Below are 26,240 nucleotides of genomic sequence, written 5' to 3'. Positions count from 1 at the left end.
GGTTCTAGGAAAACATCTCAAAGGTAGTGATTTTGAAAAAAAACATAACTGAAAAGAAACTAAATCAAAACAATGCTGAATGAAATGCACAGGAACAATACCTAGCAAACAGTAAGCACTCAATTAATGTCAGCAAACTGTTATAAAAACTGATACAAAAAAAGTGGGGTAATCAGCGTGGTGAGGAGCAGAATTTAGTTTGTCATCTAGGGTAGCTAGTAAATACTAAGCATCATGTGGAACAACTGTTTGGGAGAACTTGATTACCAGGCACACATCCTACACCGGTCTGGAACAGTGGAACAGTCGAGATCCCATATAGAAATGCAAGTTGCCAAAGTCCAGAGGCTGGCACCCCTCCCCCATAAGCATGGCAGGTTGGTTCCCTGAGAATAGTAACCCCAAAAGGCATAGAGAATAGCTGTCCCAATGGGTACAGAGAATAGCTGCCCCAACAGGGGCCAAGAAAAGCAGCCACACCAGACACCAAGAATAGCCAGAGATGAAAGCTACCATAGTACAAATCAAAAATACACCAGAGATACACAAAATCAGATTTGAAGATGCTAAAGAAAGAAAAAGCAAGCTCGAAGACAGAACGACTGAACTCAAATGCACAAAAAAACAAATGTCAAGAAAGATGGAAAAAAAGGAACAGGATTTCAGGAAAATAATGGACAATACAAAGACCAAATATAAGAATATAAGAATCATCAGTGTCTCAGATGGAAAAGAGAAGAGCAAAGGGCTAGGAAGGTTGATTGAAAAGATAATATGGGAAAACTTGCCAAATCTTATAAAAGACACAAACATGCAAACCAAAGAAGCCCAATGAAACCCAAACAGAATAAATCCAAATACACATACTTACCAGACTGTCAAATGTTGAAGAGAAACACAAAGTTATGAAGGCAGAAAGAGAAAAGTAATCCACTACATACGAGGGAAACCGCATAAGATTGAATTGAGACAACTCAGCAGACACCATGGAGATGAGAAGGCAATGGTATGATATATTTAGGGCACTGAAAGGGAAGACTTCCAGCCAAAAATGCTTTATCTGGCCAAGGTGTTCTACAAAACTAAAGGAGAGACCAACATCTTCTCAGACAAACAAAGACTAGAGAATTTGTCAACAAGAGACATGCCCTACAAGAAAAACTAAAGAGAGTCTTGTCAGCTGAAGCAATGACAGGAGAGGGAAGTCTGCAGGACCGCACCAAACTGAAGAATAACAATAAGGGTAATTTAAAGCATAAAAAGAGAGAGAGGGGAAAGAATATATAGATCTGACAAAAACTAAAGGATACGATGGTGTACTCAAGAATTGCTTTGACAGTAATAACTTTTAATATTTAAGGACTAAACTCCCCAATTAAAAGATACAGATTGGCAGAATGGATTTAAATATATAATCCATCTATATGCTATTTATAAGAAATGCATCTTAGATTCCAAGGATAAAATGGATTGAAAGTGAAAGGACGGAAAAAGATGTGCTACACAAGCTATGACCAAAGGAAAGCAGAAGTGGCTATACTAAAATCAATACAAGGCTGTAAATGTAAAGACATCAAAGAGATAAATAAGGATACAACATATTAATAAAGGACAATTCAACAAGAAAAAAAAAAAACAATCATAAATGTTTATGCTCCCAAACAAGGAGCTCCAAAGTACATAAGACAAACACTGGCAAAACTGAAGGGAGCTACAGACATTGCAACACCATTAGTGGGAGACTTCAATACACCATTCTCTTATATAGATAGAAGAACCAGACAGAGGGTCAACAAGGAAACAGAGAACCTGAACACTCTGGTCCAACTGAGTTGGACCTGACAGACATATATAGCTCTTTACACCCCAAAATACCAGGATATACATTCGTCTCTAGTGCTATTTTCTAGGGTAGATCATATGCTGGGACATAAAACAGTTCTTTATAAAGTTAATAACACTGAAACTTTTCAAAGTACTTTCTCTGACTACAAAAGAATAAAAGTGAAAATAAACAGCCACCAAAGAACCAGAGCTTTCAGAAAATACATAGAGACTAAACAGCACACGCTTACATAATCAGTGGGTCAAAGAAGAACTTACTAGAGAAATAGGTAAATACCTAGAGATGGATAAAAATGAGGATACAACATCAGAATTTATGGAATGCTCATCAACAGAGAAGTGGATTAACAAAATGTGGTATATACATACAATGGAATATTATGCAGCAGTAAGATGAAATAATGTCCTAAGCACATGACCAGATGGATGAGCCTTGAGGACACAATGCTGAGGGAAATAAGCCAGACACAAAAGGATACTGTATGATTCCACTTTTATAGCCATGGTAAAGGTAAAATCAGAGGCTTATAAAATAGAATGTAAAGGACCTAGAGAGGCACAGAAGCTAGAGATGGGTGAACAGTTAGCTAATGAGGTAGAACTTAAATGTAAGGGTATAGATAGAAGTGAAGGTGATTCACTAGTGGGTCTATAATTAATATTCCCTTATTGAAGGTGACCATGATTGAAAGGAGTTGTACAGACCCATGTGTCCCACTGCTTAACACTACAAATATAAATAAATTCTTACATGAACTACTGTAAAGATATGAATCTTATACAAAGAATGTAAAGATCAGGGTGTGGGGGAAAACTGGTATTGCATATTATGGGCTATGTTTAACAGAAAAACATCAACATTTTTCTGAAGGAACGCGATATCCTGCATATGTAAAGAAATCATACAATTCAACAACAAAAGAACAAACAACCCAACTATGAAATGGGCTAAAAAAAATGAATAGGCGTTTTTCTGAAGAGCAAATACAGATGGCTAAAAAAGCACATGAAGAGATGCTCATTTTCATCAGCTATACGGGAAATGCAGATCAAGTCTACAATGAGATACCGCCTCACACCTATAAGTATGGTTGCTGTTAAACAGAGAGGAAACTACATATGTGGGAAAGGATATGGAGAAATCGGAACACTTATGCATAGCAACAGCAGGAGTAAATAATGGGTAGAGGGATAAGAGTTAAAGGGAGTCCTGGATTTTCTATTTGGTGAGGGTGTGTTTATTGGTTATCTTTCCCTTGGGAATGATAAAATTATCTAAAATTGAGAGTGTTGATGGACTGTTGACTTTGGACATTACACATGATGTCCAATGACTCGAAGTACCCAAAGGATGCACTGAGAAGTAGATTGGTGAATGACAGATGTATAAATATGATCAGATATTATGCTGCTATAAGAGGGAGAAAAGTTGTGAGGCATGCTACATTGTGAATGAATCTGTGAAACATTTGGTGAGGCAAAATAAGCCAGAAATGAAAGAGCAAATATTATATGGTCTCATTTGGAAAATACATAGAAGGAAACAGATCTAGACTGTAATCTCTTCTAACAGTCACATTTAGTCCAGAGCAGTAGTTAATTTTGGAGTTTGAGACGCTCTTTTATATATGTATAACCTGCTATTTAGAGATAAGAATGAAGCCGATCAGGTTGGGATTAATGTAATTCAGAATACAGGGATAAGGAAGACATTGTCTGCATTTTAGAACTTCATCTACTCTTTGAGACAAAAGGAAGAAAGGTTTATATGGACCTACCTAAATTTTCTGTAGCACATAATTTAATACAACCTGTCTGGATAGATCATTTGAACAATCCAAACACAGGAAACCCAGAATAAGAATGAGAGCCTTTAATCCAGAATAGCTGAATGTAATGCCTAGATACATAACAGAGTATATTAAGCAGATAATCAAAAAGCATTGGCAAAGTCTCTTGAGGGATGGAACAAAATTTATGCAGCTATTAAAATTACCACCACGGAAACCCCTGATACTGTGTCAAACAGTAGAGACCCCCAAATCAATAGGCCAAGCCCTAGATTTTGAGGCTTGTTCTTGTGAAGTTTACGTATGTAGTGGAGAAGCTTAGCCTACCTAAATGCATGCCTAAGAGTTACTTCTGGAGGATCTCTTCTGTTGTTCAGATGTGGCCTTTCTCTCTCTAAGCCAAATTCTACAAGTGAAATTATTGCCCTCCCCACTACATGGGACATGACATCTAGGAGTAAAAGTCTCCCTGGCAGCATGGGATCAACAATTCCATCCTGAACAAAAGTGTGGAAAGAAGTGTAACTAATAAAGTACCAGTAGAATAAGGGAATTTAAATACAGTTGAGAGACAATGCTGGAGGTCACTCTTCTGCAAGCTTCAGACAGACATTGCTACCTACTATAACTTGCCAAACACCAACCAAAACCATTCCAGGCAATCCTGAAGAACACCTAGGGCAATATATAAGATTCTACAAAGGTTCCATGTACTAGGGTAACTTTCCAGAAACATACAACCTCCAGATGGGTCCCTGGGCAAGATAAGTCCTGAAACCTAGAAGGCCCAGCCTCTGCAGAACATCAGCTAGTTTCATCTCCCTATCCCATATTACTGACAACCCCTTCCAACATGAAAAAACTAGAAGGCCCATAATCTAAATACCCCTAAAGAGTGGGTTAGAAAGATCAAAGGTGTTGCTGGAGTTATACAGAGAAGGTAGGGTTTAACAAATGAATATGAATACTGAATCATTAAACTGATATTTCTTTTAGTCTCCAGTATCTTAGAGCAGCTAGAAGTAAAAACCTAAAATTGTGGAACTGTTACCCATACCAAACTCTGAAATCTGTTCTACAACTAATTGTTGTGCTATGCTTTGACATTTATTTCTTTTTTGTATATATGTTATTTTTCAAAGAAAAAAAGTCAATTGTGATGATAAAAAAATATTTATTTCTTCTAGCCTTCTATGCTCTGGAGCAGCTAGAAGGAAAAATCTGAGATGATGGTATGGTAGTCCATGACAAACTCTGGGATCCAACCTGAAACTACTTGTTGAAAAGTGCTTTGAAAACCATTGCTTTTTTCGTTCTTTGCTTTGTATATATGTCATGTTATACAATTTAAAAAGTTAAAAAAAAAATTCCTACCAATCCTAAAGAACACCTAAGGCATTTACAAGATTCTACAAAGGGTCCATATACTAGGATAACTTTCTAGAAACCTACAACCTCTAGATGGGTTCCTGGACTAGCTAAGTCCTGAAATGCAATAAATGGGCATGGGACAGCTGAATATCAATAGCCAAAAGAAAGAAAGAGGACCCCTACCTTAAACCCATGACAAAAATTAATTTAAAATGTAGCAAAGATCTAAACGTAAGAGCCAGTACCATAAAATTCCTAGAAAAAACTAGAGTGAAAAAATGTCCAAGAACGAGTAATAGGAGGTAGCTTCTTAAACTTTACACCTAAAGAACAAGTAACTAAAGAAAAGAATAGATAAATGGGAATTCCTCAAAACCCAAAGCTTTTGGGTCTCAAAGGACTTTGTCGAAAAAGCGAAGAGGCAGCCAATTCAATGGGAGAAAGTAGTTGGTTTGATATTCTGTGTTCATAAAGAAATTATACAATTCAACAACAAAAGAACATACACCCAATTATAAAATGTGCAAAGGATATGAACAGACATTTTTCTGAAGAGCAAACAAAGACGGCTAAAAAAAGCACATGAAGAAATGCTCATCTTCATTTGCTATAAGGGAAATGCAAATTAAGACGGCAATGAGATATAATCTATAAGAATGGCTGTTATTAACAAACAGAAAACTACAAACATTTTAGAGGATGTGGAGTAATTGGTTCACTTATGCACTGCAGGTAGGAATGTATAATGGTACAGCCACTACAGAAGACAGTCTGGCGGTTCCTCAGAAAATTAAATATTGAGCTGCCCTATGACTCAACAATACCACTACTCAGTATATACCCAGAAGAACTGAAAGCAGTGACACAAACAGACATTTGTACACCAATGTTCATAGCAGCATTATTCACAATAATGCTGTTGATTAACAAAATTCACAATAATGATGAGTGGATTAACAAAATGTGGTATATACATATGATGGAATATCATGCAACAGTAAGACAAAACGAATTCTTGAAGTACATGACAAGATGGATGAGCCCTGAGAATATAATGCTAAGTGAAATAAGCCAGACACAGAAGGATATATACTGTAGCAGTTTATTCTGGAAAAGGTAAATTTAAAGGCTTACAAAGTAGATAGTTCATTAGTGGGGTAATAAGGAACAATGCCATACTGATGGTGTCTGTGATTAAAACGGGTTACAAGGAGTCATGTATCCCACCATTTAATTATAATTATAAACTATAAATACAATTTATAATTATAAATAAACTCTTGTATGAACAACTTCTCAGGTTTGATATTGGAGAAAGAGTTTATAATAGAAGTGTATATGGGCGTGCTGGCTTGAAATGATGTATGTACCCTAGAAAAGTCATGTTTTAATCCTAATCCCATTTTGTAAAGGCAGCCATTTCTTCTAATCCCTATTCAGCATTGTATGTTTGAAAGTGTAATTAGATCATCTCCCTAGAGATGCGATTTAATCAAGAATGTCTGTTAAACTGGATTAGGTGGAGGTGTATCTCCACCCATTTGGGTCAGTCTCAATTAGTTTCTGAAGTCCTATAAAAGAGGAAACATTTTGGAGAACGAGAGAGATTCAGAGAGAGCAGAGAAGAACGACAGAGCTACAAGAAGCAGAGAGCCCAAAACCCAGCGACCTTTGGAGATGAAGAAGGAAAATACCTGCAGGGGAGCTTCATGAAACAGGAAGCCAGGAGAGAAAGCTAGCAGATGACGCCTTCTTCGCCATGTGCCCTTCCAGCTGAGAGAGAAACTGTGACTTCTCACTTGAGAGAGAAACCCCGAACTTCACTGCCTTCTTGAACCAAGGTATCTTTTCCTGGATGCCTTTATTGGACATTTCTATAGACTTGTTATAATTGGGACATTTTCTCGGCCTTAGAACTGTAAACTAACAACTTCTTAAATTCCCCTTTTTAAAAGCCATTCCGTTTCTGGTATATTGCATTCTGGCAGCTAGCAAACTAGAACAAAGGGGAAAACTAATACTGACTATGGCCTATAGTTAACAAGGATATCAACAGTATCAGAGCAATATCAAGGAAGGTAATGGGAGGGAGGATTAGAGGTGGGGGAGGTTTACCTTAGATATTTGGTGAGGCCATGTTTATCAGTTGTCTCTTTAGACGAATGAAAAATGTCTCAAATTGAGAATGCAGATGATTGTACAACTGACCAAGGACACTGTGAGGCATAGATTGTTTATTTTGGACATTATCCATGATGCACAACAGATAGAGGGAGTCAAAGTGCACAATGACTGAGAAGTAGAATGGTAAACTATGATGTATAAATATGATAGAATATTGTGCGACTACAAAAAGGAATGAAGTTGTAAAGAATGCAACGAAGTGAATGAACCTTGGGGATATTATGCTATGCAGAAAAAGCCAGAAAGACAAGAACAAATATATTCTGGTCTCTTCTACAAAATACTTATAACTGGAGCCTAGATTATAAGCACTTATAGTAGTCACATCTTGGGTGGAAGTGGAGGTGTATTTCTAGAAATACACCCAGGAACATCGGATATTTCTATGACATCTAATAATCAGAGCTGGAAATCTGTAGCTCTTATTAAAGTGAGCAACGCTACATACAACAACTGTTAAAGTAACCAAAAAAGAGACAGGTTTCAGAGATAAAAATGAAACTGATTAGGCTAGGACTACGGTAAATCCGAACACAGGACAAAGGATGATAGCGTTATGTATTCTAGAGCTTCACCTACTGTATGAAACCAAACCAGAGAGGTTTATTTTGTCTAGTATCTAATATAATGTAACACAATCTAAATTAACCTGCCTGGATAGCTCATTTTAACAACCTAAATGCATGAATGCAGAACAGGAACAAGGTCTTGTAATTCTGTATGGCTTAATGTAATACCCAGATAAATCCCAGACTATGATGGGCTGATAATTTAAAAGTATTAGTAGAGTCCCTTGAGGAACTCACGAAAAAATATGGTTCTATTAAATTTCCAATCTGGGAAACCCCTGGTCTCTCTCGCACCTTAGGGATTCCCAAGAAAATAAGCCAAAGCCCTTGATTTCAAGGACTACAAGTACAAAACTCATTTGTATAGTAGAAAAACTAACATTACTTATAATTATGCCTAAGAGATGCTTCCAGGAATCCTGCTTCATTGCTCAAATGTGGCCCCGAAGCCCAACTTTGCAAGGAAAATTATTACCACCACCATCACCCCCACTAAGGGGGGGGGGGGGCAGGACAGCTAGTGGTGAAAGTCCCCCTGAAAGCATGGGACATGATTCTTAGAGCTGAGCCAAGACCTGGCACCATGGGATTGACAATGCCTTCTGGACCAGGGGAAAAGAAACGTAACAAAGTAAGTTATCAGTATCTAAGAGAGTTCAAATGGTACCAAGAGGACATTCTGGAAGCTGCTCTTATGCAAGCTTCAGCTAGATATTGCTAATTGCCACAGCTTGCCAAACCCGAACCAACTTCACTTCTGTCAACCCTAAAGAACAGCCAGGACTCTGAGACTCCACAAAAGTTTCATGCACCAAGTTCACTTTTATGAAACTTACAACCTTCAGAGAGTTCCTAGGACAGGTAAGTCTTAAAACCCAGAGAAGTCAACCTTGGCAACTAAGAGAGAGTTCTGGGAAGATAGCAGAATAAAATAGCTTGAGTTCACCCCAGCTCCAAGGGATAGCTAGAGACAGGATAGGAAGGTAACTGAGGGTGTAAGTGACCCGGGAGGGTCTTCTACACCACAGAGGGAGACCCTGGTGCAAAAGCTTAAGAACTGAGAGGCAGAGAACCAGAGACCATCCAGCTGGTGAAAACAAAGTAATGAACCCCTTTCCAAATGGAAGATGGGAGCCCTCAGGAGTATAAGACAGGGAGACAGGCACCAGGAAGTAAGCCAAGCCATATTCCTTAAAAATGCTGCCCTCATCAGTGCAGACCCACGACTCACTCCACACCCCACACATCTGAACGCTGTTACCCACCCCCAAACGCACTCCAAGTGCCCCATCCTGCCAACCCTCCTGTGCGTACCTGCCCCACACCCCACCCCAAGCATGGGCACATCTGTCCCAGCCCAATCCACCTCTCCTGCCCAAGTGAGGTCTCGCCCCACCCCTACCGAGACCGACCTCCCCCTCCCTGTCCCTGGCAAGAAGTCATCAGCGCATAAAGGCTGTGGGTACTTACTTTTATACCCAGGCTACACCAGATCCCATCCCATAGAGTCATGCACCCCCCCCCCCTTACCCCCATCCCCACCGCTGCGCACATATATATCAGTTTACTGCCTTCCCAGATCCCTGTCCCCCAGCTTTGGGCAAGTGCTAACCTGCGCAGCTGAACCACATTTGCCCCCAGGCCACACAGGAGCAACCCCAGCCCATTGCCCTGTGTGAGTTCTGCACACGCACACACAAAGGCCCCACCCTCTAGAACAGCACACGCCAGGGCCCCGCCCCGCAGACTCCTGCCCCAACACAGCCACATCCTTACCCTTGCTAGAAGCCCACACATTCATGCACTGACTTCTTGACCTCAACACATCACGGCACTCTTGAGCCCTGCCCCACATCCCACATACTGCCCCACATCCATCCCACAAATACAAAGCTTAAGACTACTGAATCAACTTCCAAAGAAAACCAATCAAGATATTTACATGCTGTGAAGACAACAGAAGACCACTAAGCATATCATGATGGAAAAAGATATAGACCAGTCTAACGACCAAATTAAACACCAGAGGTACATACTACAAAGATTATTATAGTAAAACAGATTCTCACCTTGACTACTCCATCAAAGCCAGGGATTGTATTGACCTTTGCTTTCTTGGCTAATAATTTGCTTTCAATCTTGTCACCCATGGCTTGAATAGCATGTGTGTCAGGTCCAATGAAAGTGACATCTGCTGCTGCCTGTGGGGAAATACAAGTTGAAATTTATAATAAAATATTGTGGTGCTTGATATGGAGTCAATTTAAAAAAAGAAGAACCTACATGTGTACATTTACTTATCAAAACAACTTAAAAGTAAGCATTTAAATCATAAATCAATACGTTAAAATATATAATACTATATTGCATTTAAAACATTGTATAAATGAGATATAAGAAATGAAGTTACATCAAAGAAAATAACTGAAAGTAATAAAGAATTCTTGCTTGATATTAATAAAATTCTTTGGAAAAGCAACCTCTGTAATGTTACATTTATATATGATATCCTGCCATCCAATCTAATTAGTGAGCCTGCTTTTAAAATGTGTTATGTTTGTGTTCTCAATACCTTACAGCATAGTGCCTGGCACAACAAAAATGTTTATATTTATCAAATACCAACACTGTGCCAGACTTTGAGCTAAATATATGGGAGATAATATGGATTAAAACCACAGGTGATCAATTAACTTAGGTGAACATGAACAGATCAATGTCTCAGAGAGAAAAATAAAGTACAAAATGTTTACATCCTTGTGACCACACAAGGTGAGCCAAGAACACCAGAATTCAGGACTAATTGGTGATCCTTCTAATATAGTGAACATTTATCAGCAAAGAGCCTATGATTTTGCATGGTGGAGAGTAAAAAGTAAGTTGGGTTCCCATCTCTTGGTGGCTTTGAATTTATTGGTGGAGACAGAAATATATTCAGGTAACTGTAGGCCATGGCATATAACCTACAAGGAACATAAAATTAAAGAACATCAAAGTGTAAATGAGATAGGAGTAAATCATAAATAAAAGAATGGCGCCACAAACTAACCAAAGGCAATGGAGCATAAATACACTGGGAATTTAAACAGGCAGGATTATAGTTTCAATAAAAACATCTCTGCGCATACCACATTTATTTCCCCAGCAATGGATCATTTATTTGTGTTGGTGTCATTATACTATGCAAAATGCGAATGAAATAAATAGGCAGAACAAAATATGGTCTAGTTAACTTCACCATGAGTCAAACAGTAGGGAAAAGGGTTTACTGAGATAAAAGTTATGATTATTAGGTAAAGAATTAAGTTGAATGCAAAAAAAGATAAAAGGAGACCTGTACACTAGGAATCATTACAGTAAGGTAGATTAACTGTTGATTCTTCCATGGCCTTTAGACTAGGTTAGTATAAGCAATAAATCACATATTTGTGTATCATTTGAGAGATAAAATGAAATGAGCTAAAATTTGCACATGCTGAGTTGAAATGCCTGGGGGATAACCAAATATCCATGTTCAGGAGGTAGATAAAGGTCTAATAATTATGAGACAAGCCCATTCAGAGATGTAGGGTTTTTTTTTTAACTTTTTAAATTGTACAGTACAATACATATACAAGGCAAAGAAATAGTTTTCAAAGTACTCTTCAACACGTGGTTACAGGACAGATCCAAGAATTTCTCATGGGCTACCATATGATCCTCATATTTTTTCTTCTAGTTGCTTCAGAATATGGGAGGCCAGAGATGTAGATTTTTTTTAAGTATTAAATACAGGAGGGAATTAAAAAGTTTGGATGAAATCATTCATGTAAAAATGTGTAAAAAAGCCAAAGCCTTTAAACTTAGGAGTATACTTTCCTTCCAGCCCAAAAGCTAGACCAGAGAAAAGGGAATTCTGAGTTAAAGCCTATGAACCTCATTTCCTTGTGTGACATGGGAATGATAACTACTTTGAAAGTTTGATTGAAGGATAAAATGAAAGAATATTTAAAGCATCAAGCAGAGTGCCACCACTACTTGTTTTCCTCCCCTGTCCAGAAGGTCCTGATAAAAAGAGAACACTTCAATAATAAGAGCTAGATTCAAAGGAACCCAAGACACATTATAGGAACTCAAATACCTAAAATTACCACTGTTAAAAGTGGCAGAATGCTAGATAAGAAACCTCTACGGTTCGATTCCCGGTGCCTGCCCATGTTAAAAAAACAAACAAACAAAAAAAAAACCTCTACAGTCATAAATAATGCTCATGAAGTACCATCAAATACTTGTATCTACTTTTTAATATGAGAATCTTATTTTCTCTTAAAATAAAAAAGTTTGATAAAAAATTCCCAAAATACAAAACACATGAAAAAGTAGAGCTGCCCTGTATGAGAGGAAAGTGGTAGTAAACCACATCCCAGATTACTCAGATTACCCATATTTCCAGCTGGGTAAATGATAATTTCAGAACAAAGCAATAATTATATTCATTTTTCTTTATCCCAACTAAACCTTCAACCCACTAAACACTAGGTAAAGTCAAGAGAAAACTATTCTATTTCAACTATCAACTGTGTCTTTGTCTTTCCATATTCCCATCTTACTTGCTAATACGGAGGAATGTTATTACAAAAGCTGTTTTTAGAACCACTATATCAGGCAAAAATAATCAAATAATCAGAATAACCACACATGCAAAGAGTTGAAAAAAATAACATAAATGAGAACATCTGTGGCGGTTTGAAGCTGTTATGTATCCCAGAAAAGTCATGTTCCTTTCCTAATCCAACCTTGTGGGGCCAGATCTATTGTTTAGGGTGGAATCTTTTGACTGGGTGGTTTCCATGGAGATGCATCTCAACCCATTCAAGGCTGGGTTGTTTGCTGGAGACTTTTAAGGGAGAACATCTTGGAAGAAGCTTCAGAGCTGACACAGGCAAAAGAGCCCTTTGGAGATGCAAAGAAGAGCGCCCCCAGGGAAGCTGCTGAACTGAGAAACTAGTAGAAGTCACTATGTGCCTTCCCACCTGACAGAGAAACCCTGAAACTCATGGGCCCTGTCTTGGGTCAAGGTATCTTTCTCTGGGTACCTTAGTCTGGACATTTTAATGGCCTTAGAATGGTAGACTTGTAACTTAATAGATTTCTTTTTTTTTTTTCGCATGAGCAGGAACAGGGAATCGAACCCAGGTTTCCAGCATGGCAGGTGAGAATTCTGCCTGCTAAGCCACCGTGGCCCACCCCATAGACTCCTTTTATAAAACTCAACCCATTTCTAGTACACTGCATTCTGGCAGCATTTAACAAACTAAAACATCTAAAATACAGTATGATTATACGGCAAAACTTCTGGTTAACAAGAACCCAACTACCTGAAGCCACTGACTAACCAGATTTCTTTCATGCTTTATAATTTGAGGAAAACTACCCCCCAAAACTTGTAATGAAGAAGTTAGGATTTAGTGGATGACTATGATTACCGAATCATTATACAGAAGTTCCTTCTTTACTTTCTGGAAAATGAGAATAGACAGAGGGAAATACCTGAAATCTCTGAACTGTAATCCCACTGCCTTGATCTGCGATAATGATTATATAACCTTAATCTTGTGCCCTTGTGATTATAAAAACCTTTTGACTGGGTTTCACTAGTACCCAAAATTTTATCCAGTTTTTTTTAATTTTAGGGTCTTATGATCACTAAAGACAGTCCCTAATGTTTATAAATGAAGGGACTTGTATTTCAGCCCACCACTAATTCAAAGTTATCTTGTTAAAGGAAGGTGACTTTAACCTGTCTGAGTTGTGCATTTTAACCTATAAGTGGCCTATACCTCATTATAATATTAAAAATCATGCCCAACATCATATTAAGGCCACCTATGTTCCATGACTAAGCATGTAATCAATCTGCGCATGCTCAATAATTAGATCTCTAATTACATCATCTAGAGTCACTGTGCTCCTTATACTAAAACCTGTTCATCTTCTGATACTATAAGACCATCAGAGTTACTGTATTTTATTTTAACATTTTTATTGTAAACCATAACAAACATACAGACATGCTATATATAGTATACAATCAATGGGTCACAATATCATCATAGTTGTGTATTCAACACCGTGATTATTTTTTTGAATATTTGCATCTCTCCAGCAAAAGAAATAAAAAGGAAAAAGAAAAGACTCATACATACCATACTCTTATTCCTCCCTCTTCCTCCCTCTCACTGACCACTAGTATTTCAATCTACTCAATTTATTTTAACCTTTGTTCCCCCTATTATTTGTTGATTTTTTATCCATATTTTTTACTCAAATGCCCATACCATAGATAAAAGAAGCATCAGACACAAGTGTGACACATTCACACTGAAAAGTTATATCATTATACAATCATCTTCAAGAAACATGGCTACTAGAACACAGCTCTACAGTTTCAGGCGCTTCCCACTAGCCACTCAAATAGAGTTTGAGCAGAAAGCTTTTTAGGCCAATAGGTCATCTGATCTCTTGCTTTATACCTAGCCATAAACTCTCTCTTTGAAACCCTGGGGTCTCAGGAATTGGCCATTTGAACATAATGGGCAGAACTCACACCATTTGATTGATATCGAAATTATCAAGAATAGAATTCATATAAAATATTTAGTGATTTGGGTGGGCAATGGCAGTTCAGTGGCTGAGTTCTGGCTGCCATGCCAGAGACCCAGGTTGGATTTCTGGAGCCTGCCCATGCCAAAAAAAAAAAAAAAAGAAGAAGAAGAAAGAAAAATATTTAGTGATTATTCTTTGCCCCATGCAACACGAAAGAAAATTGCCAATAGTAAGTTGGGAAACTACTAAAACAAATGTTTTAAGGAATAAGTTGCATTTTTATCTACTGACTTTGGTAGTGTTTCTCCCTAGGTTAGCCTTTAAATGCAATTAAAACAAAATGAGAAACAACCTCCTAACTTCAGACTCCCATAATTTAGTGACAAACTGTCAAGGATCAGGATAGGGTAAGACAGCGTGGCAATCTGCAGGGAGCTGGAACAGGTTTCAAAAGCCCCTAACTGGAGTCAACTGTGTCATTTAAAACTTATATCCAAAACATTTAAAACTTATATCCAAAATCTCTCTACTCTTTTGATACTCTTCTACTAATCTTGTATCTATTATTATACAACTAATTATCAATTTCTCTTACTCACCACCAAGTCTTTTTCACATGCCACAGTAATAAAATTTATTTCTAAACATATCCTTTTTGAGGGCCTTTTGAATTTCTCATAAATAAAAAACATAACCTAATGTAAATAAATTTACAATTTTTCCAATGAAAGACAAGGTTATTTAGTGTTTCACAATCACTGGACAAATACTTTAATAGTGATTCAAAAACAAGAAATAATCAAAGTGCAAATCACTGCTCCAAAATTCCATTCATTTTCTAAATTATGTGATTTTATAGTCTAGACAAAGATTTGATAACAGAATGGGGAAAAGTACTTGCTTAGAGAGGTATCTGGAGAAATATAATTTATAAGAGGCTTTTATGTTGAGATTGAAGGCCAAAAATAATTGCCATTTGTAAAAAAGTGAAATATATGATTGTTCTAGTTTGCTAACTGCCAGAACGTGACACGCCAGAGACGGATTGGCTTTTAATAAAAGGGGATTTATTTAGTTAACGCATTCTTCTTCAGAGGAAAGGCAGCTAACTTTCAACTGAGGCTCTTTCTTATGTGGGAAGGCCTGGGGTGATCTCTGCTAGCCTTCTCTCCAGCCTCTGGGTTCCAACAACTTTCCCCACGGTGATTTCTTTCCCCAGGGTGATCTCCAAAGACCCAGGCTGAGCTGCGAGTGCTGAGAAGAGGTATGCTGAGCTGCTTGGGCTGTGCTACCTTGAGCTCTCTCATTTAAGCATCAGACAATTAAATCAAACATCATTCATTGCAGCAGGCACGCCTCCTAGCCAACTGCAGATGTAATGTGCAACAGATGAGGTTCACGTACCATTGGCTCATGCCCACAGGAACAGAACTAGGTACCTTCACCTGGCCAAGTTGACACCTGAACCTAACTACCACAATGATAAATAATTTATTCTTAGAAAGATGACAAAAGCTATATAAATACAGATTTCTTAAAATATATATATATATACTTTGAGCATATATATACTTTGAATTTCTACTTGAAGCAAAAATCCAGGTCAAATAGGAGAAATAGCCATGAAGAAACTATTGAACTGTACAAATGGCCCAGATTTTTGGTTTTTAATATAGTGCATAAAAAAATTGAAAGGGAAAAAAATCACATGATCATACTAATTGATGCTGAAAATGCATGCAACAACACGCAGCATCCTTTCCTGATAAAAACACTTCAAAAGATAGGAATCGAAGGAAACTTTCCCAATATCATAAACAGCATATATAAAAAACCCATAGCCAGCATTATACTTAATGGTGAGAGACTGAAAGTATTCCCCTTAATATCAGGAACAAGAAAAGGATGCCCACTGTCACCATTATTAGTCAACATTGTATTAGAAGTCTCAGCTGGAGTGATTAGACAGAGAAAGAAATAAAAGGCATCTAAATAGGAAAAGAAGAAGTAAAACTTTTGATTATCTGCAGATGACATGATACTATATTTAAAAAGCCCTCAGAAATCTATGGCAAAGCTACTTGAGCTAATTTTAAAAATTCAGCAAAGTGAGAGGATACAAGACTAATGACAAACCTCAGTAAGGTTTCTTCTATACACAAGCAATGACATATCTCAGCAGAGAATAAAGGAAAACAATTTCATTCAAAATTGCAACTAAAAGAATCAGGTATTGAGGAATAGGCCTAAACGGGGATGTCTAGGACTGATACACAAAAAAAATTACAAAAGATTGCTAAAAGAGATTAAAAATATCCTAAATAGAGGGAAAGACATTCCATGCTCATGGACAGGAAGGTTAAATGTCATTAAGGTGTCAATTCTACTCAAACTTATTTACAGATTCAATGCAACACCAACCAAAATCCTAACCTACACTGAAGACGTGGAAAAGCTGGTTATCAAATTTATATGGAAGGGAAAGAAACCCCGAACAGCTAAAGATATCCAAAAAAGAGAAGAATGAAGTGAGAGAATTATCATTTCTAGACTTTAAAGATTATAAAGCCACAGTGATCAAAACAGCATGGTAGTAGCACAAAGCTAGAAGGATCAACCAACAGAATAGAATCAAAAGTGCAAAAACAGACCACCAAATTTACAGACATTTGATCTTTGATAAGGCCACCAAATTCACTGAACTGGAACAGAAAAACTCTTTTCAATAAATGGGCATAGGATAAGTGGATATCAATAGCCAAAAGAATGAAAGAGGACCCCTACCTTACACCTTATATAAAAATTAATTCAAAACGGATCAAAGACCTGAATGTAAGAGCCAGTGTCATAAAAATGCAGAGAAACATCTTCAAGATCTAATAATACGAGGAAGCCTTTGAAACTACACCTAAAGCACAAGTATGAAAGAAAAAATAGACAAATGGAAACGCATTAAGATCAAGAGCTTCTGTGCCTCAAGACACTTTGTTAAAAAGGTGAAGAGGCAGCCAACTCAATGGGAGAAAATATTTGGAAACCACATATCAGATAAAGGCTTTATATCCTGTGTACATAAAGAAATTACACAGCCCAACAACAAAAGAACAAACAACCCAATTATAAAATGGGTAGAAGAAATGAATATACATTTTTCTGAAGACTAAATACAGATGGCTAAAAAAGCATGTGAAGAGATGCTCATTTTCATTTGCTATAAGGGAAAAGCAAATTAGGATGACAATGAGATATCACCTCCTATACCCACATCTGTAAGAATGCTGCTATTAAAAAACAGAAAGCTACAAATGTTGGAGAGCATGTAGAGAAATGGGAACACTTCTTCACCATTGGAGGGCATGTATAAAGGTGCAGCCCACTGTGGAAGACAGTTTGGAAATTCCTAAGAAAACTAAATATTGATTTGCCCTGTGACCTGCCAAACCATGACTCAGTATATACCTAGAGTTGGGGAGGTCAATGACATAGACAGACATTTGCACACTGATGTTCACAGAGGCACTACTCACGAGAGCCAAAAGATGGAAACAATCCAAATGCCCAACAACAGATGAATGTATAAACAAAACATGGTTATGCTGGTTTGAAAGGAAGTATGTCCCCTAAAAATCCATGTTTTAATCAAAATCCCATTTCATAAAGGTGGAATAATCCCTATTCAATACTATATGTTTGAAACGGTGATCAGATCGTCTCCCTGGATGATGTGATTTAGTCGAGAGTAGTTGTTAAACTGGATTGGGTGACATCATGTCTCCACCCATTTGGGTGGGTCTTGATGGGTTTGCTGGGGTCCTGTGAAAGAGGAAGCACTTTGGAGAATGAGAGATTCAGAGAGAGCAGAGAATGCTGCAGCACCACGAAGCAGAAGAGAAAGCTACCAGATGGACACCGTGTTCGCCATGTACCCTTCCAGATGAGAGAGAAGCCCTGACTGTGTTTGCCACATGCTTTCTCATTTGAGAAAGAAACCCTGAACTTCATCGGCCTTCTTGAACCAAGGTATCTTTCCCTAGATGCCTTTGATTGGACATATCTATAGACCTGTTGTAACTGGGACATTTTTTCGACCTTAGAACTGTAAACTAGCAACTTATTAAATTCCCCTTTTTAAAAGCCATTCCGTTTCTGGTATATTGCATTCTGGCAGCTAGCAAACTAGAACAATGGTGTATCCATATGATGAATATTATGCAACTGTAAGACGAAATGATGTTCTGAAGCATATGACAATGTGGATGAACCTTGAGAACATAACGCTGAGTGAAATAAATCAGTCACAAAAGAACAGATACTGTATGAATTCACTATTATGACTCTGGTAAAGGTAATCTCAGAGGTTTAACAGATCTAGAATACAGCAGACCTGTACACAAAAGCTATAGACAGAGGAAAGGCTACCCAGAGAGATTGAATTTAAACAAAAGGGAACAGATAGAAGTGATGATAACTGATTAGTGGGTATATAACTAACATTGCTATATTGAAGGTGAATATGACTGAAAAGGGATGTACAGTCCCATGTATCCAAATGATTAATATATAAGTAAGATCTCACATGAAATATTTCAGTGGTTTGACAGTAGGCAAGGAGTCAATGGTAGAGGGATTTAAGGGGAAAACTAAAAATGCATGCTATAGCGAAAAGTTAACAGGAAGACATCAACAGTACCACAGCACTACAAGGGGCAACTAACTAGGGGAGGAGGGACAAGTAATAAGAGGTAGTTTTGATTCGATAGCTGGTGATGTTATGTTAGCCAATTCTTTGTCATTATGAACTAATGAAAACTGTCTAAAATTGGAGAGTGCTGCTGATTGTACAACCAAAGATAATACAAGACATGATAAGATTTGTATATTTTGGATATTATCCACAATGCCCAATAGATGGAGGAAGCTGGAGGATACAATGACTGATAAATGCAATGGCGACCAGTGATACATTTATATGATGGAATCTGATAAGGCTAAAAAAAGGAGGGCTGCTGAGGGGCACCTTGGGAACAATAGGTTGTGCAGAATGGGCCAGAAACAAAAGGGTAAATACGCTGATGTCTCTCTCAGAAAATACTTATACAAAGAAAAAAATAAGAAAAGGAGAAGTATAACAGAGAAGATAGGATTAACAACTGAGTATGCTGAATCATTATACTGATGTATCTGTTGGTCTCCAGTGTCTTGGAGCAGCTAGAAATAATAAAAAATCGTGGAACTATAATCCACACCAAACTTTCAAATCTGTTCTCTAACTATGTATTAAAATGTACTTGGATATTTATTGCTTTTTTGTATATATGTTATTGTTCTAGTTTGCCAGCTGCCAGAATGCAATATACCAGAAGTGGAACGGCTTTTTAAAAGGGGAATTTAATACGTTGCTAGTTTATAGTTCTAAAGCTGTGAAACTGCCCAGATTAAAACACAGAGAAATGTCCAATCTAAGGCATTCAAGGAAAGATGCCTTGTTCAAGAAGGCTGATGATGTTCAGCATTTCTCTCTCAGCTGGAAGGGCACACGGCGAACATGGCAGCACCAGCTAGCCATCTCTCTAGGCCTCTTGCTTCATGAAGCTCCCCAAGAGGTGTTTTCCTTCTTTATTTCCAAAGGTCATTGGTTCATGGACCCTGCAGTTCTCTCCTCATTCTGTCGTGGTTCTGTGGGTCTCTCCTCGTTCTCAAAAGGGAACTCTCTCCAAAATATCTCCTCTTTTATAGGATGCCAGTAAACTAATCAAGACCCACGTAGAATGAGTAGAAACCCGTCTCCATCTAATCAAGTTTAATACTCACAATTGAATGAGTCACATCTCCCATGTGGATAACCTAATCAAGTTTCCAATCTATAGTACTGAATAGGGATTGGAAGAAACCGTCGCTCCTACAGGACTGATTAGGATTAAAACATGGCTCTTCTAAGGTACATAAATCTTTTCAAATCAGCACAGTTACATTACATAATAAAAAAAAAAAACTTCAAAAATAAAAAATAAGTAAATGAGAGCCTGGAGAGTGGGCCCTTATAGCAGCGACATTTGGTCTGAAGTAGTGGGTACATTTCTGAATTCTAAGACACAAAGCTATATGCGTATCAGCTGGTATTTCCCTGGAACTTTGAGTAGCTCTGTGACAGCTGAGTCCCAGAAATGGAGCCCTGCAGACCTGAAAGTGAACACAGCTATGTAACAGCTGAAGTAATCAAGAAGGAGATCAAGCCTCAATTAAGAGTTTAAAACAAAGCCAATCTGCCTGGGTCTAAGATAAATTAGAATGCAGGTACTCTAGACCTTCAGCTACTGTATGAGATCAAAGGCAGAGAGGTTTATTATCTCTAGAACCTAAATCTTCTGTAACACAAAGTCTGAAACAGCCTCTCCAGATAGCTCATTTAGACAGTGCAGTTTCCTGGAGTCTAGACCAGGAATGAGGCCTTATAAGTCTCTATGGCTTGGTGTAGTGTCAGGATACATCTTAGACTATGGTGGGCTGATAATTAAAAAGTACTGGCAGAGTCCCTTGAGGATCTGAAGGGGGAAACAAACACACACACACAAACACACACACACACACACACACGGAACTATTAAACTCTCCCATCTGGGAAACCCTAGTCCTCCCAACCATTGGGGATTCCCAAGAAAATAGGCCAAGCTCTGGATTTTGAGGCTTGCTCTTATGAAACAATATTATTTCTGTAGGTTTGAAGCTAAGACTACTCATAACAAGGCTTAAGTGCTGCTTCCAGGAAGCCTCTTTGTTGCTCAAATGTGGCCTCTCTCACTCTCTCTTAGCCCAACTCTGCAAGGAAAATCACTGCCCTCCCCATTATGTGGGACAAGCCATTCAGGGATGAAAATCTCCCTGACAACATGGGGCCTGACTGTAACTGACAAATCTGGATTTAAGCGATAATTTTGATTACTGAATCATATAAATGTTCCTTTCTGTTTTCTGGTATACTGGAGTAGACAGAGGGAAATATCATTAAGATATCAATTCTACCTAAATTGATTTATAGATTCAATGCAATACCAATTAAAATCCAAAAATCTTAATTTTCAGAAATAGAAAAATGAATAACCAAATTTATTTCAAAGGGCAGGCTGCCCCAAATAGCTAAAAATATCCTGAGAAAGAAAAATGAAGTCAGAGATCTCACATTACCTGACTTTAAGGCATATTACGAAGCTACAGTGGTCAAAATAGCATGATACTGACATAAAGATAGATATACTGACCAAAGAAATTGAATACAGTATTCAGATATAGACCCCCACACCTATGGACAATTGATCTTTGATAAGGCATCTGGATACCCACATGCAAAAGAATGAAAGAGAACCCCTATCTCACACCCTATAAAAAATTAACTCAAAATGTATCAGAGACTTAAACATTAGATCTAAAACCATAAAACATTTAGGAGAAAATATAGGGAAATGGCTTATAAATCTTATAATAGGAGGCAGTTTCCTAGACCTTACACCCAAAGCATGAGCACTGAAGAAAGAAATAGATAAATGGTAACTCCTCAAAATTAAACACTTTTTGCAACAAAGACCTCTGTCAAGAAATTAAAAAGACAGCCTACATAATGGGAGACAATATTTGGAAATGATATATCAGGTAAGGGTCTAGTATCCAGAATATATAAAGAGACTGCTCAACTCAACAACAAAAAGACAAATAAACCAATTACAAAATAGGCAAAAGACATGAACAGATACTTCTTAGGAGAGGAAACACAAATGGCTAAAAGACATATGAAGAGATGCTCAACTTCCCTGGCTATTAAGGAAATGCGAATCAAAACCACAATGAGATATCATTTCACACCCACCAGAATGGCCATTATCAATAAAAACAGAAAATGACAAGTAGTGGAGAGGATGTAGAGAAAGAAGCACACTTATCCACTGTTGATGGGAATGTAAAATGGTACAATCACTGTGGTAGGGAGGTTGGCAGTTCCTCAGGAACCTAAGTATAGAATTGCCAAATGATCGGGCAATACCATTGCTAGGTATCTACTCAGAGGACATGAGGGCAAGGACACAAACCGACATTTGCATACCAATGTTTATAGCAGCATTATTTACAATTGTGAAGAGATGGAAACATCCAAAATGTCCATCAACAGAAGAGTGGCTAAACAAGCTGTGGTATATACATATGATGGAATATTATATGCAGCTGCAAAACAATAAAATTATGAAGTATGTAACAACACGGATGGACCTTGAGGACATTATGTTGAGTGAGATTAATCAGAAACAAAAGGACAAATACAGTATGGTCTTACTAATATGAACTGACATTAGTGAATGAACTTGGAGAATTTCAGTTAAGAACAGAGACCAGGGGGGGAAACCGCCTGCCAGCCGGCGCGGGAGGCACGGGAGCTGCGGTGGCGGCGCAGAGGCCCGCACAGGCGTCGCTGCCGAGGCCGGGCCCACCTCTGCGGATCGGCGAGTGCGGACCGGCGAGTGCGGACCGGCGCTGCGCCATGGGTGGCTTTTTCTCAAGTATTTTTTTCCAGTCTGTTTGGAACCCCGGAAATGAGAATTTTGATTTTGGGATTAGATGGAGCAGGAAAAACCACTATTTTGTACAGGTTACAGGTTGGAGAAGTTGTTACTACTATTCCTACTATCGGATTTAATGTTGAGACAGTAACATATAAAAACCTTAAATTCCAAGTCTGGGATTTAGGAGGACAGACAAGTATCAGACCAAACTGGAGATGTTATTATTCAAACACAGGTGCAGTCATTTATGTTGTGGACAGCTGTGACCGAGACTGAATTGGCATTTCCAAATCAGAGTTAGTTGCCATGTTGGAGGAAGAAGAGCTGAGAAAAGCAATTTTAGTGGTGTTTGCAAATAAGCAAGATATGGAACAGGCCATGACTCCCTCAGAGATGGCAAACTCACTGGGGTTACCTGCCTTGAAGGACCGGAAATGGCAAATATTTAAAACTTCAGCAACCAAAGGCACTGGCCTTGATGAGGCAATGGAATGGTTAGTTGAACATTAAAGAGCAGACAGTAATCCACCTGCTTCTCTGCTCCTCTGAAATGAAGGTTATGTCACATATCCCTTTGGAAACAGTCCCATGTGCTTCACACTACTAAATGTTAAAACTACATGATTGTTGGCATATGCTGGACTGACTGCAACATTTGTAATAAATATAAAAAATGAGTATTTGGTTGGAGGGGTAACTCATCTTGTTGAACCAACTGAATATCTGTTCTGTATAATATAAAAGATCCCATCCTTGCTTTCTTATGTTAAGGTGTATATTCTATTTGTATGGAATTCTTATTCAAATGCAGTTCTATTGAAGAATGTACTCTTTTTTTGGGGGGGGAAGCCCTCTTATTTTTGAATTAGTAGTTGCAGCTTGTTTGTATAAACACTAATAAATATCTTAACTCAGATTTTTTCCCTCTACTATTAATTTAGTCCTTCCAAAGATTAGACTCAGTAGACTAGCATCACAGTGTGTATACTATTCTTTATTTATTCAACTGATTATTAAGCTGATTCACTTAAAAACTTTTGATTATATGCATGAATTTGAAATCATTATGTTGGTGGTTAATTTCACTGACTTATCTGTAATTGTCATTTTATAGTTCATAGTTTTCAAAAAAATGTTTAACATATACTGACGTAGTCAACCTGTACAGCAACCCTGTGAGGTAGGTAGGACAAATTGTAACATCTACATTTAAGGGATATGGACCCGAGCTTCTGATGGCTTGTCCAAGATCACATGCTAGTGTACGTGTGTGTGGGGTGGTTCAGAGTGGGACTTAAGGGCCAGAAGGTTATTCCATATACCGCCCAAGTGCTACCCCACATAATCCTGAAAATGGCAACATTGACAACTTAAAATGAAATTGTGCTAATTGAAATCATCACAGTACCTTTGAAGTAATATCTATAAACTTGTCTGATATAGTAGAGGTGATCAGTGGGCTAGGTAATAAAACAATACAATATGTTTGATGGCATTCACAGCACATTAAAGAAAAAAGTACATTAAAAGAGAAAGGCTTGCCTTAAGAGGTATTGTAAAAGATGGCTCCACTGTGTTACTTTTTTATTTTTAAAATTAAGCATGTAAATTTGATTGGTAAAGAGTCAAAATCTTATTGGTTCTACAGGGAGAAATTAAATATTCCTGGTTTTAAAAATTAAGTTTATTTTTAGACTATCAGATAAATTTAAAAAGCAAACTGAATTCATATGCACAGGAGCTTATCAAACTACTCTGTCCACCGCAAGATTGACTGATGTGGCAGAAGAATGTAGTCCTTAGTAATTACTAAAATTAGGGGAAGTTTTTTAAATTAAATAAATTGGACCACCAACATTTTAAAAATAGGGGGCTGGTGAAGATAGCTTCATCCCATGGTGTCCTTCGAGTAAGAGAACTAGTTTCCCATGTGCCTAATACTTCTGGGATAGCACAGTGTTCCATAGTTTCCATGTCACTTCTGATGGACAGAGACTGTCATTTTCTTTTATACAACCCTGTATCCAGTGTGGTACCTGGCACATTGTGACTCCTCAGAATATGTTCACGGTTGGAATAGTGGGATATATATTTGTCAGCTGGGAAATGGCACCTCTGAAGTTGATACTTGGTTCCCCTTCCAGTCAGTGGTGCATGTTTGGGAAATAGCTGGCATCCAGGATGCAGTCTGTGGGCATACAGAAAATAAGTTCACTGACACACTGAGGGGCTGGGCTTACCTCTCACTGGCCGAGTTCTCCCCAGCAGTTCAGGAACTGCAGAGCTGAAGTTGAGGGAATGAGGCTCGGGCAGGCCTATGCTGGATGGCCCGTAACCCGTTGCCTTCAAAGCTGAGGGCATGAAGTTCTTGGAAAGGTCAGTACTTGGATGAGTCTGATTCGTCTGGTTTATTGCAAAGTAGGATGAGGTAATAGGGTGCATACTTACTAGGGTATAAATTAGAAGGCTGTTGCCTAGCAGGAAACAACTGTACAGGTGTGTCCCAGGAATTTGTTCATATTTGCAAAATAAATGTCTACTGAGTATTGTTTTGTAAGAAGCCTGATAATGGGCAAAGCACCAAAATTAAAATCAAAACACATGCTCTAGGCACAAATTGCCACTCCTTCAATTTCTTTTCAGTAAAACAAGAGGCCTTGAGAAATGATACCAAAGGTTTCTCTGAGCTCTAAAATTTAGCTTATAATTTTGATCCATTGTTTTGCTGTGTCATGTGGTCACTAACTCCAAAACAAAAAAGAAAATTCAGAGTGATAGAATTACTTCTGTTATCCGAATACCTGAGATGCACTTTAAATTGTGAAAATGTAAGTTCCTTGAGGGCAGGGACCATGCTTATTTACTGTTAGTATCCCTTGCATCTAATGCGGTGCACTGGTATGTAGTAGGTACTCAATAAATATTTATTGATTAAAAACAAAAACAAACAAAAAAAGAACAGAGACCATCAGGAGATAGAAACAGGATAGGTATTGGAGCTGAAGGGATACAGATTGTGCAACAGGACTGATTGCAAAAATTCAGAAATGGATAGCACAATATTACCTAACTGTAGTACAATAATGTTAGTACACTGAATGAAGCTGAATGTGAGAATGATAGAGGGAGGAGGGGTGCACAAATGAAATCAGAAGGAAATACCTAGATAATACCTAGATAATAAAGATTGAGACGGTATAAACTAGGAATGCCTAGAGTGCATAATGATAATAACTAAATGTACAAATTTAAAAATGTTTTTGCATGAAGAGGAACAAAGGAATGTCAATATCGCAGGGTGTTAAAAACAGATGGTAATTCATATTTTAAAACTTTAACTTATGTGTGAG

The 26,240-nt window shown here is 37.9% G+C and overlaps 1 protein-coding gene and 1 pseudogene across 7 annotated transcripts in view; one reads left to right on the top strand and one right to left on the bottom strand.

Annotated features, from left to right (window-relative positions):
* The window catches only part of PCCA (propionyl-CoA carboxylase subunit alpha), a 626,991-nt gene that overhangs the window by 416,474 nt on the left and 184,277 nt on the right, over window positions 1-26,240 (bottom strand). For 4 of the 7 annotated variants that reach the window (XM_077158591.1, XM_077158589.1, XM_077158590.1 and 1 more), the window contains one exon: window positions 9,829-9,960. In XM_077158591.1, the coding sequence (XP_077014706.1) occupies window positions 9,829-9,960 (132 nt within the window). Of the gene's footprint in view, window positions 1-9,828; window positions 9,961-12,348; window positions 12,498-12,534; window positions 12,556-26,240 lie in introns of those variants that run through there. The other 3 variants (XM_077158593.1, XM_077158592.1, XM_077158595.1) reach the window with 3 other exon arrangements.
* LOC143681513 (ADP-ribosylation factor-like protein 1 pseudogene) lies at window positions 22,869-23,646 on the top strand (annotated as a pseudogene).

The sequence above is a fragment of the Tamandua tetradactyla genome, chromosome 4, assembly GCF_023851605.1.
Source record: "Tamandua tetradactyla isolate mTamTet1 chromosome 4, mTamTet1.pri, whole genome shotgun sequence".
Classification (NCBI taxonomy): Eukaryota; Metazoa; Chordata; class Mammalia; order Pilosa; family Myrmecophagidae; genus Tamandua; species Tamandua tetradactyla.
Note: the sequence above shows the minus strand (reverse complement) of the source record. Positions and strands in the feature narration are given on the sequence as shown.